The 14,130-nt window shown below is 36.0% G+C and overlaps 1 protein-coding gene across 1 annotated transcript in view; it reads left to right on the top strand.

Annotated features, from left to right (window-relative positions):
* The window catches only part of LOC150104646 (beta-1,4-glucuronyltransferase 1-like), a 330,743-nt gene that overhangs the window by 136,660 nt on the left and 179,953 nt on the right, over positions 1–14,130 (top strand). The window contains exon 3 of the mRNA XM_090395842.1: positions 7,911–8,933. Within this exon, the coding sequence (XP_090251968.1) occupies positions 7,911–8,933 (1,023 nt within the window). The remainder of the gene's footprint in view (positions 1–7,910; positions 8,934–14,130) is intronic.

Genomic DNA, 14,130 nt, shown 5'->3' with positions numbered 1-14,130 from the left:
CCACACTCTTGCCCAGTTTCCATGGCTGGCCCCCAGTCCTCCCACCACCACTCCTGTTCTCAAAAATATCTTCCGAATTAATCCTATAGAAACCCTTCAGTAATTTGAATGTCTCAATCATATCACCCCCTCTTCTGCCTATCAACCAATTTCTGCAACTCACAAATCTTCATCATGTTCTTATAAGGTTCATTCCATAGACCTGCTATCATCTTGGTCACACGTCTCTGGATGATAAAAAACCCTGGCACCCAAATCTGGGCACAATAGTCTAGATGGGATTTTATCAAGGCTCAATACAGAGGAACAATAACTTGCTTGTCTCTGTTTGTCAAAGTATTCTTCAGTAACCAAGTGATTTGATGAGCTGATTTAGCCACTTTTGCAATGTGCCCCCCTAAACTTCAGAGCCCTATCCACCAACACTCCAAAATCCCTGGCCTCGTCAATCTCCTGGAGTACAATTCCACCAATGTGATATACTGCTGCTAATCTTTTCACCCCAAAATGCATAACCTTACATTTTTCCACATTAAATTGACATCTATTCTCCTTAGCCAAGTCTTCCAAATTATCCAAATCATCTTGTAAAATTTTGACATCCTGTGCATTCGCTATTGCTCTACCCAATTTTGCATCATCAGCAAGCAAATAAACAGTTCCTCTCAGATCCTTTCCTATATCGTTAATGAACAAATTAAACTGTAGTGGTCCAAGAACAGAATCCTGCTGCACACCACTAGTTACATGCCGTCTTTTGGACTCTACTCCTGAATAAACTACTCTCTGATATATCTCCATCAACCACCCTACTACCCATCTCACCAACCCTATATCCATCCCCATATGCTGCAGTTTACTGATTAGAATTCTGTGTGGTATCCTGTCAAAGGCCTTAGCAAGGTCCAGCAGAATCACTGTAAATCCATTACCCTTATCCAGTTCAACCATCACTGTGCTAAAAAACATGAGCAAGTTACTGAGGCTTGATCTACCCTTCATAAAACCATGCTATCTCCCCATACAGTATCCATTCATCTATCCATTCCTGTATTTTCCTCTTGACTACTTTCTCCAAAACCTTGGCAACGACTCCTGATATGCTGATCGGTCAGTAATTTTCAACAGCAGTCTTGGAACCTCCTTTATGCAGTGGAACTATTTTCCCCTCTTTCCAATCCCTGCGGTACTAACCCAGACCTGAGACTCAAATAAAATGGTCGAGGGCACTGACAATTCTTTAGCCAGCTTAAGAATGGTCAGTGGTGGTATACCATTTTATCCCACAGATGTATTCACATTCAGGTTTTGTAATAGACTTTTCACCTCCACTTCGTTCACCACAATTCCCGTATAGCTGTTGGTTCCTTCATTCCTTCAATGTCACCACATGGATGATATACTCTTGTAAAGTGCTCACTCAGTAATTCTACTATATCAACTGATTCGATTACCTCCCTACCATCGGCATTCTTTAAAATCATTCTGCCGTATACATTTTTTCTTTTATTTGCAACATATCGAAAAAACTGTTTGGGATTCTCTTTAGCCTGCGTGGCTAATATTTTTTCATAATCTGCTTTTGCTTTTCTTACCACACTTGTTACCCTTCTGTCCTGCGCTCTATACCTTTCATGTCCCTGCCGGTTACCTTTCTCCTTAAATTCCCTCCACAGTTGTTTCTTTTTTTGCAGCTCAAGCTTAATGGTGTTATTCATCTATTTAACCCCTACTTGATTTACTATTCGGACTCTAGGTATACAGTCAACCATTGCCTCCTTCAAAAACTCCTTAACCACCTCCCATGCACTATCAATATCCAGCCCTTGCAGTTTTACGTGCCATGGCACTGAACCAAGTGATTTCCTAAGCTTGTCATACTTACCAGCCCGGTAATTCCACATGTAACCTGTCTTAATTGAAAATTCCATGCATTTAACCACCTCCCAGGTCAAGACCTTATGATCACTCTCACCAATTGGTGGTAACGTGGTCATATTCAATACAGTCAAATTCTCAGATGCAATTACTAGGTCAAGCACTCTCAAACCCCTAGTACATTCCATTACATGCTGTCTCAGGTAGTTATTATTATTAGACACCTCCAGGGAGTCCAAAGACTTGTCAAGGGAGGGCACCTGCTCTACAGCTCTGTCTCTGCCACTCAATCCACTAACTGACCACAACTACACCAACGTCATCTGCTGCCACCCACCGCCACTGGTATTTTCAATGACAATCACAAACATCCGTGCCCATGGTGGGATTCGAACCTGCTGCCGTTTGGCTGGAGGGTGGATGCATCCGCCTTAATATTATCCCTTAATAATTGCATAAAATCCAATTCTTTCCTCCGATGTGTCCTCTCCTCCTTCCAGTGAATGTTACCATAGTTGAAATTTCCCATAATAATTACCTTCCTTCCACTCATTGCGTCTATTTGCTTATGTATACTATCTCCACCATCTATTCCATCACCTGGTCTATAGCAGCACCCAACTGTATATTTTGCTCTGCTAGTCTCAATCTCACACCGAATAGCCTGAAATGTGCTCTTTTCACTATCCATCAGCATTCTTTAAATCATTCTGCCATATACATTTTTTCTTTTACTTGCAGTATATCGAAAAAACTATTTGGGATTCTCTTTAGCCTGCATGGCTAATGTTCTTTCATAATCCGCTTTTGCTTTTTTTACCACACTCGTTACTCTTCTGTCCTGCGCTCTATACCTTTCATGTGCCTGCCGGTCACCTTTGTACTTAAATCCCCTCCATAGTTGTTTCTTTTTTTTACAGCCCAAGCTTAATGGATTTATTCATCCATTTAACTCCTACTTGATTTATTATTCGGACTCTAGGTATACAGTCAGCCATTGCCTCCTGCAAACACTTCTTAACCGCCTCCCATGCATCATCAGCATCTAGCCCTTCCAGTTATACATGCTATGTCACTGAACCAATCAAACTCCTATGCTTGTCATACTTACCAGCCCGATAATTCCACATGTACCCTGTCTTAATTGTAAATTCCACATTTTTAGTCACCACCACCCAAGTGAAGACCCTATGATCACTCTCACCAGTAGGTGGCAACATGGTCATATTCATTACATCCAAATTCTCAGATGCAATTACTAGGTCATGCACTCTCTGACCCGTAGTATTTTCCATTACATGCTGTCGCAGATCATTATCCCTTAATAACCGCATAAAATCCAATTCCTTCATCCTATGCATCCTTTCCTCCTTCCAATCGATGTTACCATAGTTGAAATCTCCTATAATAATTACCCTCCTTCCACTCATTTCTTCTATTTGCTTATGCATACTATCTCCATCTATTCCATCACTTGGTTTATAGCAGCACCCAACTGTATATTTTGTTCTGCTAAGTCTCAGTCTCACACCAAATACCCTCAAATGTGCTCTTTTCTCTATCCTGCAGTTCCACTTCTACTCCCCTTGGCTGCAGCTCATCAGCTATCATCAATACCACTCCTCCCCCCATTTTATTCTTCCTGTCACTCCTAAATGCCCCATACCCCCTCACATTCTATCCCACTAGCTATATCATCTTCTGTCAGCCATGTTTCACTAATGTAAATAACCTATGGCCTGGAAGTGCCAATCAAGGCCAAAAATTCTTCTTTCTTGTTCCTAATACTTCTGGCATTAGTATACATGAATTGCAGAAGCCCATTTGTCTCATCCCTATTTTGATGCCTTATACTAACTATTCCATTCTGATTTTGTCTTCACACTCGCTTGAGCATATTATACACATTCTTACACTGAACTGTCTCCCTAAAGTCTGCATATCTTCCTCCCCCCCCAGTAACTCTAGTTTTCCTGATTCTGCACATCTAGTTCCACTTCATTCAACAACACCTTTTCAAGTCTCCGTACACCAAATCCATTCAAATGCAAACCATCCATCTTATATAAATCCTTTTGCCCATCGAACTCGCTCCACACATCCACAAATTCCACACCATTCCTTCTGCATAACCTGCGCATAGTCATTTGCAATTATGGTCCTCCTTCTCAACTCTTCTCTGTCGTACTGTGGCAACAGACTCACTATCTTAACTCTCTCGCTCTTTTCTTTTGCTACCTCTAGTAATTCCTTCAGGTCCTCTCTCATAGCAAATTTATCACTTTTTAAATCATTTGTTCCTGCCACTACTATCATTTCTTTCACCCTCAGCTTTTGCGCTCTGATAGACTTGCTTACATCCTTAATTTTTGCACCCGGTAAGTATGATTTTAACAAACTCTCATCTATTACACCTCTTGCTAAAGAACCACCATATAACACTTGTTCCTTCATTTTCCTTACACTCTTGATCATGCTCTTATTTATTTTATCATGCATTTACCTTTTATTAGCTGATGCACTCGGTAAACAATTTTGCAAACGCTCAAGCTGCCACTTCGCCCTGTGTATCACTCTGCGCAACTGTGTGATCTCGCTCATTGAAACTAACTCTTCATTTTTTTTATCCTTTAAACCATTCTCTCGCTCTGTATTTTTACCTTCACTCTCGTTTTCAACACCACTCTCAAAACTATCTGCTACTACATTACAAATTCCTATCATATCACTATTTTCTACATTCTGTCGATTTCAACATCGACATCAATCTTGCGACCTGAGACACACTTCAAATCCTCACTTTCTTTAAACTTTCAGCACACGTTCACTCCACTATCATTATCGAACCAAACTCCAACCCTTCTCCGCAAAGCGTCCATCTTACAGACATTACATTGAACAAACTTCCTTACGTTAAAATTTTTGAACAAAGATGGCGATTTGGACGCCATTATTTTTTTTCTCATCAGTGCCATGTGCACGCTATCTATCGTATCTTATCAAAATACTAATTAAATAATGTAGAAAACACACAAAAATCACACAGATACACTAAGTCACCAAAAGTAAACAATACTACATAAGATTCAAGTAATATTCCCAATCGTTACTCAAAATAACACTTATCTTTTCAGGAGCTCTCTACAAACACTACATACCATATATTTTAGTAATTACTAAAGAAAGAGAACTATAAACAAGAACTATTTTGGATTTGCAGTAGGTGAAAGCAGGTAAAAAATAGAGGCTTGTAGAATGTTGGCATTACTTTTCAAGTGTGAAGATAAAAATCCATCCAATATCACCAGTGTTTCATTCAAACAGATGACAACCCATTTGCAGAAATGGGTACATTGTACAGATTATGTGATGAGCATACTTATAGGTCTTTATGTCATTCTCGATCGAGATGCCTCAGGATTCCCAAAGCATTTCCATGACATTTAGTGGGTAACATAAGCAAGAAGGTCCTCAGTTAATTGACATTGGCAAAATCCATACTGGCAACGTTTAGTTCAAGGTTAGCACAGAAGTTGAATGTTAACGGTTTTCTCCATTATTTAAATTTCACCCACCTAAGTTTTTTTTTTTTTTTTTTTTAATGTAATTTAATTTAATTAAGTTAATTTCTTAACTTAATTTTAATGGTATTATAACACTAAACAAAGCTAAATTATAAAAGGATGTCTGTGTTAAATGGCTTATATTTTGCTGGATTTCAAACTAGCATCTTCAGAGCAAAACAACATGTTACAATTTACATGCAATAATATGCAACTTCAAATTGTAATGGACAAAAGATCTGAGGTCCTAATTTGGCACCCTAATATTGTATAAATGAAGTATTACAGTTGAGTAGGAGTTGATCTTAAGATGACACCCTCCCAGATTTTATGGTAGATTAATGCAGTCATACTTGTTTGCGTTAGGAGAATGCTTCATAGCCATTTCTAACTCTAAAATTAGTTTTTTTTCTGACCTGTAATGACTTCTATATAGCACATTAGTTTTCTTCCATGTAATCCTGTGTGGAGGTGTGTCTAAAGCATAGTCTGCCAGTCCTGACCTGCCATAATAATGATAGTGAATATGTTTGTTCTCCAAGGTAGATGCTAACAGATCTTTCTGTCTGTTCATAGTAGGCTAAGTCACAGGGAACTTTGTACATCCCATGATGTACTATGGAGTTTGTCCTATAGCATGGAGGTTGTCCTTAGGAGAGCAGATCAAAGTTGTTATAATAAATTTAGTTTAATCCTTTATCCAAGTGTAAGCAAACAAAGTTTGTGCCTGAAGTATCGTCAGGACTGAGGCAACTCGTGGTAAAGGTGGACCAAGCTCTCATCACTCCCTGTCTCAGTATCTCCCATAATGCAAAGCACATCTCCTTGCAGACATGTATAATGCTATGCATTAAGGGAAGGGCCACTACCCAGACCAGTTTCGATCTTTATTGAGGGTCTCGTCAGTGGGAGCCAGACCCAGAAGTGGTGATACCAAGGCAGAAGCAATGGAGAAGTCATATTTACCTATATGAGTTGCCCAAAGGTGTACCACCTTATTATTAAATTACTCTGGATTTAGAGAAAGATGTTGGAATTATAGTTGGACCATAATACTTCAGGCGCAAACTTTGTTTGCTTACACTTGGATAAAGGATTAAACAAAATTTATTATAGTCTAACCAAGCGGGGGGAAACTTCCAACATCAAAGTTGTTAGCTTGACATGTGGTTTGAATGTGGTGTGAAGATTTGTGTGAAGCATTGGCCATCTTTTCAGATGACCTTGGATATATGTGGAATAGGAATAGTGATGTTTTGTTCTTGTGTGTGTGTGTGTGTTTGAGTAAGTGAAACAATTCAAATTGTTTCACTAGATTAATGGTAACTTGATGGTAAAGATTTGGTTCCCTTCTGATGAATGGCTGAATATTCACCAGTTTCTGAACTTCAGGAGCTTTTCCCTCACTCGATTAAATAGGAGTGAATAAAAAGGAAGCACACAAGTCAACTCTACAGCAACAACTTTGTAATGATCAGCCTGAGCTTACACTGAAGTGTAAAGCTCAGATTTATTGTTAAGAAGTATTTGTGGCATGAAGTATCTGTGAAAAACAATCATGTCAAAATTACATTATATGATCATTTTCCATAGATTGACATAATATGGAAAATTGAACCATAATCCTTCAATTATCCACTCACTATGGGGAAATTTGTTTGCTTAAGTTAACTGAATACATGGTTACATAATGCAAACCAGGAGCCAGATGACATCTTAATCCATTCTAGGATTGTTTAACTAAGAGTTTGGTTATTTGAAAGTTGGATAAAGTATAAATATTAATATTTTCCAAATATCTTCAAAGTTCTTTATTGAATTAATAACTGATTTTTTTGAATGAGCTAATCTTCCATATGTTTGTTTCTGGAGGGACCCTGATTACTGCTTACAGACTTGTTGCTTGTAGGTTGGGCACAATTTTTCTATTACATAATTCCAATTGACCTCATTTAATTTGGTCTTCAGTTGTATATTTCTAAGTACTAAGTAATGTCATTCATTTAATTTCTTTCGAAATTATAGCTAAATAATCAGGGCCAAGGACAAAAAGGACTTGAAATGGGGTATCAAAAAATAATAAATATTGTATTTTCGTTTTCAAAATTTAAATTTTGCTGCTGTGTGTGTGTGTGGGGGGTAGAATTCCGAAACATTTTTGGTTAAAGTTAAAAATGAACTAATCTGTTTCTCTTGTATTTGTTTCCCCCCCCCAGAAAAAACGAGGGGGGGAATAAAATCTTGCAGATGGCCCATGAAAAGTTAGTTACAGCACTGTAAATAATGGTTACATTATGAGTGCTTCTTTTATGTATTGTTTAAAAACTATTTGCTACTTTGTCAGTCTTCATTAAACGTTATATTATTTCCAGTTACTTTCTTATTTGTTTTTGTAAGGTTTAGAGAATACATTAGCTTGCTAGGGTATGCAGTTTTTAAATATGAAATTGGATTTTTTTTTTTATATAGGTGATTCATATGACTCTGTTGAGCCGTTTGGAAGCAAGGAAGAACAGCCGTAGTCAAAAAGCAGTGAGGAGAAGCAGTTGGGAAAGTGGAGAACATGATTACCATGAAGCAGAAGTGAAAAAGGATATGTCACGCATGCTGGAAACTATTAAGGAGAGCAGCGTACTAGATTCTAGTGGCGAATACAGAATTATTAACTATGTAATTCGAGCTGAATCTTTTGGGCAGCGTAATCACATTCGTCAGGATGTTAGTCTAGTAACACAGTCAGGTATAAATCACTTACATTATCTTGAAACACTTGTCAGCAGATGGCATGGACCAATATCTGTGGCTGTCTTTAGTTTAACTCAAAATATTCCACTAGCAGTGGATGCCATTCTTCATCTCAGAAGGTGTGTTCCAGCTGTTAGGTATAATATTAGTTTCCATTTGGTATATCCTTTGAATAGTCCCAACACTAAAACTCCATCACCCCAGCCATTAGTGTTAGATTCTTGCGATTCTCTTTCAGATAGGCTAAAGAATCTTAACATTGAGAACTATGTTCATGGTGTGCCATACCCTAACAACCTGTTGCGTAATGTAGCCAGGAGAAATGCTTTGACTGAGTTTGTTTTTGTTATAGATGTCGATATGGTTCCTAGTGATCATTTACATGAAGACTTTCTAGCATTTGCCAAAGAAAATAGACTCTTTCTTGAATCTCACAGAGATGACAAAACAGTTTATGTAGTGCCAGCTTTCGAGATGAAAGAGAGTTCAGATATTCCAAGAGATAAAACAGGTCTCCTTCAACTTGTAGAATTAATGGAAGCAAGGCCATTCTATTTCGAGCTATGCTGGAAATGCCAAAAGCATACAGACTATGAAGCATGGCAACGTGAGCCACCAGCTGATAAACTGGGAGTTCTGTTCGAAGTTCTCTGGAGAGACCCTTGGGAACCTTTCTACATAGGAAGGAACTCTGCACCATTTTATGACGAACGTTTTCGTCAGTATGGTTTCAATAGAATCAGTCAGGTATGTTGTTTGGATTTCTTGTCTCAGTAATTGTTTTCATGTTTATTAATAATTGATAAGTGATTTTCATTAGTTATATATACATATATTATTAAAAGGATAATAACAATGGATTTATTATGTAGTTTTCATTAATTCTTGAAAATTACAGTTGTACGTTATTTTAATATCTATTAAAAATTATACCATATTATTAGAAAAATCATGTTTTTCTAATCACATTTTGGGACAGACACTTCAAATTAATGTGGTTTCCACAAAATATGAATTGAATAATTCTTATTTTATTTTATTTATTTATTTTTTACCACATAAAATGATAGTAAAGATTAATTTATTTAATGACTACTTTAATCAATCTTTGTACATGTTTAGGATATACAAAATGTAGATTCTCATAGCACTCTACTTTGTAAGGGAGAGCACTAATACTGAGAAATCCACTAGTGCAACATGTAATCTTGACAAACTTTCAGTTTAAAAGATTAAGAATGAATAATAGAACAGGGTAGATATAAATTTAACTTTAAATGATGGATGACAAGATGGGCTATATGTTCTAGGAAGATGCATCTTTTTTGGAAATTGATTCCCAGGTGTCACTAGAAACTCTGAATCGTTTGGATGTAGGAATTGCAGTTTTCCCAGAATTGGCTATACATAAGCTTTATTTTGTATGAATGTGTGATGCTCACATTGAATGAATATATAAAGAATTAGTAACCAGTTTAGTGTTCTGTAAACTGATCTTTGCTCTCAGCAGATGATCATTTATGAATTCATAAGTAGGGATTCCTGTTCATTATCTTCTTGGTATTGACTTGTCGCTTGTTTGGATTTTAATAACAAAATATCTTTATCATTGCAATCTTATTTTACAATATGCATGCCTGGATTATGGATAGCATCTCAACTGGCTTTAGGTTTGAATCTGACTGTACCATACTGTGAAATTTTATGAATATTAATGTCTAGGTAGTAAATGAATTTCATTGCTCAAAAAATACTGTTTTGCCCCTCTCTCAAATAGATGTATGATAAGTTAACATTTTATGGGTGCAATTTATCTATTAAAAAAATACTTCGGAGTTTTCTGTCTTTGCCATTATAGAATGTAATCACTTAACAACCATATCAGTGCTAAATACGCATTAATTTGAGTCCTTGTGGTGATCAATTTTTTTCTGAAATTTTTCGTGTAGTAGAAACCTGTTCTTGGATGATTAGTTTTTTTTTTTTACCAAAGATTTACTTTTAATAAGTCACTATAGTGAGCAGCTTAAGTGATGGTATAATTGCCATATCACAAAATTCCATGTTTCAGAGAAAAGGAGCATCCCTGAGAGCTTGAGGTTTACAAGATTTAAAGTTTACAAGAGGACCCAGTGCAAAAGAGCTGATGTGTCCAGCAACAACTTATAGGCACAATAGTAGTGCTATTCTCCCAGAAACAGTTAAAATTATAAAAGCATGGTAAGGATGTGCTTTCAGATTATTTACGTGATAGTTCTGATCTGGTTCTGTGCAATCATGCAAGTTTGACTATTGAGAAATTCTCATAATCTCTGAAATGAATCTGCTTGATACATTCCTACATTTATTAAACTATCTATTTCTCGTTTGTTAATCCCCCCCCCTTTTCATTTTGTTCATCCCGAAATCCCTCTATTTTTTTAATGGCTGTGTCATTTTAATTATATTCATTTTACATTAATGTTAATCATTCTTGAATTGTAATCGAGTAAATTATATTTGTCATGGTCACTGGGGCAAAATAGCAGACATGCCATGTAACACTGCATGAACAAAATGAGTTTGTATAACTGATTTGAATTCTTTTGTTGTTGTTCTCAGCATGTTTTGTACAGAAATTTACTGAAGGAGTGAACACATTGTATTCTCCCATTTGTATATTTTTATTTTTCCTTCCCATATAAAATTTGTTCATAGTGAATTTTAATCATTCAAAAATGTCAGAGGAAATAGTACTTGTTCAAATCAATGGTTTCTGTTTGTAGAACATCGAATGAACAGTGATAAAAATTCAGACAATCTGGTTTAACAGTGATATTGAGAATGATATTTTTAATAGTTGTTACATGAACAGAATATAAAAAGTTTTTATTTTCACGCCCTTGTCTGTGAGACAAGAAAAATTTTGCTGCCATTTTGGCAAAGTTGTAATTATTAACTGTATATATACCACCATCTGTTGGACAAAATAGGAGGAGGATATTGAATTTTTGGAATCCCATAAATTCAGGGAATGGTTAACATGATAAAGCTTCAATTAACGAATTCTAACTCGTTAAGCAAGAAGAAAACAACTAGTATTAGTAATGTTGCCATGAAAAAGACACTGAGGGCAATCCTGTCCCGGAAGTCTCTTTTCGAGTTGACTTGTAAACTGTACCCATGCTTTATTTTTGCGCTTTACATAAAATGAAATGTAAAGCATCGCTGATTTATTCCGTCACTAATAAAAGTTAGGAGAAAGATCTATTTATCATAATTTTTCCTTATTAAAACGTTTCTGTATTCAAATGAATATTAGTGTTTTAACACTTCGTTAAACGGATTCATATTCTAGGAATTGCGTACTATTCACTACACTTGGAGTATTAACAATTGTACTGCTGTCATTATAATAAAAATGATGCCTATATTCATTATTTTATAATTTTTATAAAATAGTAATATGGATATTTATCTTAGTAAAATAATGTTTACTCTGCGAAACTTAAGCATTTGATCACAAGCCTTTAAAGATGATCGAAAGATTATCAGCAAAATTTTGAGTTTGCTAAGTATTACACCATTTAAACACGAAACCAGGTATTATCTGAGCCATCAGCACATTAGTTGCTTCGTAGTTTCATATGACTCTGAAATTAACAGCTGTTTCAAACTTTTGATTATTGGCAGAAAGCAAAAGCGCATGCTTGTTTTGAGCGATTGAGTAAATTATTGCGAATTTGTAGCATTTTTTAATCATAATTTTAACAATTTACACATCAAATGTATTTACATAAATTGTGCTCAAATGTAGTTTGCCCGCATGGTATAAAATGGTATCAAATTTATATAATTTAAATAAGATTCATTGCGAAAACGGAAGTCGTTTAGATCCCTCCCCCTTTTTTTTTCTTGTTTCTTCCACAGTTTTTTGGCATTTCATTCTGGCTATTGTTTGGTGTTATTAATTCGGCTGATTAATAGATATGAAGCAAAAACGTGTCAGTCGTTTAGTTTTCAGAAAAATAATAGTGATTTGTCAATTACAAAGTCTCTTAGTTAACTGAATAATCTCTTTATTTTGAATAAAGGTCTCCACTATTCATAAAATGATTCTGAAAATGCTAAACTGGCGCCTGCTTGTAGAAGGGATAGGAAATAAGTTTATATAAAAGGTTAGTGCTCCTTGCCGTTGAACTTCGAAATTGTTTTGAATTCCAAAGTCCATCCTTCATTTCTCAGTCGGTCTGTGGGAAATATAGTTACTTTGCAACGCAAGAAATTATATGCATATTATAACTGAGTATAGGATACAATAACCCTCTCCCGACAGCTAAAACAACCTGGTTTGTTATCAGAAATAAATGAGTGGGACTGTTCTCATAAAAGCGTGATATTTGCTTCGTTTTCTTTTCATTTCATATCGAATAATTTTAAAGGATTTTACCTAATAAACGCTTCTTTGAAATATTCCGTTAAACATTTTGTTTAAGTTCGTTAAGGGATTACCTTCAGTATATTCATTTATTACCTTCAGTATTCTTGTATAAAGTATAAAGATTATTTTATGTATAAAGATATATTTTGTGACATTTTCCTCATATGAATAATTAGTATCACGAAAATTGTAATAACAAACATAAACAAGGAAATGGATTGTCTACAATACACACTGCTGTGAGATTTTGAATATTGGGTTGTTTTCAGTATTGGTATTTAATTCCTGAAATTTCCCCCCTTCTGAGATATATATATTAAACTTTCTGGGAGTTAAATGATGCTTTTGCTTCTCTTAACACTTAGTGTTTTTACTTAAAGAATTTTATAATGTTAATACAAGATAAATGTTTCAGCACCCGACTAGAGGGAGCAGAACAAGAGGTCATCCCTAGAAGTTGGGAAAGAGTGGGGTTAACAAGGGCGTGAGGTCCTCACGCCCTTGTTAACCCCATTCAAAAGTCAAAAATCCTCACGGTGAGGATTTTGACTTTTAGAGAAGTGAATGAATGGAATGGGTTGTCTGGCTCAGTTGTGAGTGCTTTGTCTGTTAATGGTTTAAAGGTGAGGTACGATAGATATTGTGTTGATAGTTTGGATCTCCGATGATGAGTCTTAGGATTACGTGGAGGTGCTCGTGCAATAATAATAAGACCATATATAATGGTATGATAATTCACGCTGTGGTACGGCCAACAACGTAAGTTGATTTGTTAAAACAATTTTTTTATTCATTTCCGCCCATGAAAGACTGAAAAAATAACAAATACAATTTAGTACCCTAAGTGAAGTTAAGTTCAGAATTTGGAACCCTGCTCTAGAGATTATGCAAGAACTTCTTTCAAGCTGCTTCAATTTCCAGTGAGCAAGAAATGCATTATTGCAAGACTTTCTCACATCAGCGATAAATTTCATCTGCTTAGAATACGTTTTAAACAAGCAAGCGAACTACGAAATATACAAGATAATTTTTAATTATTTCCAGCTCAGTCATGATCCATCGTATGGGCACTTACGATATGCAAACTTGTAGTATGAACTTGTAGTAAAAAGTATTTATTTGACCTTACCTCACCTCACTGTTCTCGTGCCGTACTTGATCTTGGGGTGGTCAAGTACAGCACGAGACAATTTGTCCCTTCTCGTGGCAAACGTGTTTCTATTGTATTCCCCCCCTTTTTTCGCCTATAAACCAACTTTTTAAATCTACAAATCTCCAATCTCAATCTATCCTCATAGGAAGCATTCCAAAGACCACTCACCATCTTGGTCTCGCCTCTGGATCCTCTCTACCACTTCTTACTCCCCAAGTGACCAGACCTGAGTACAGTAATTCGGAAGTGGTCTTACCAAGGCTTTGTAAAGAGGAATGATAACTTCCTTACCACTTCTTTTTAGTGTGTTCTTCAATAACCAAGTAATCCTATGAACTACCCTAGCTACTTTAGCAATATGCCCTCTAAAC

The sequence above is a fragment of the Typopeltis vanoorti genome, chromosome 7 (assembly GCF_054136105.1).
Source record: "Typopeltis vanoorti isolate ZY-2024b chromosome 7, IOZ_Tvanoo_1.0, whole genome shotgun sequence".
NCBI lineage: Eukaryota > Metazoa > Arthropoda > Arachnida > Uropygi > Thelyphonidae > Typopeltis > Typopeltis vanoorti.
This window is presented reverse-complemented; position numbering and strand designations above follow the sequence as displayed.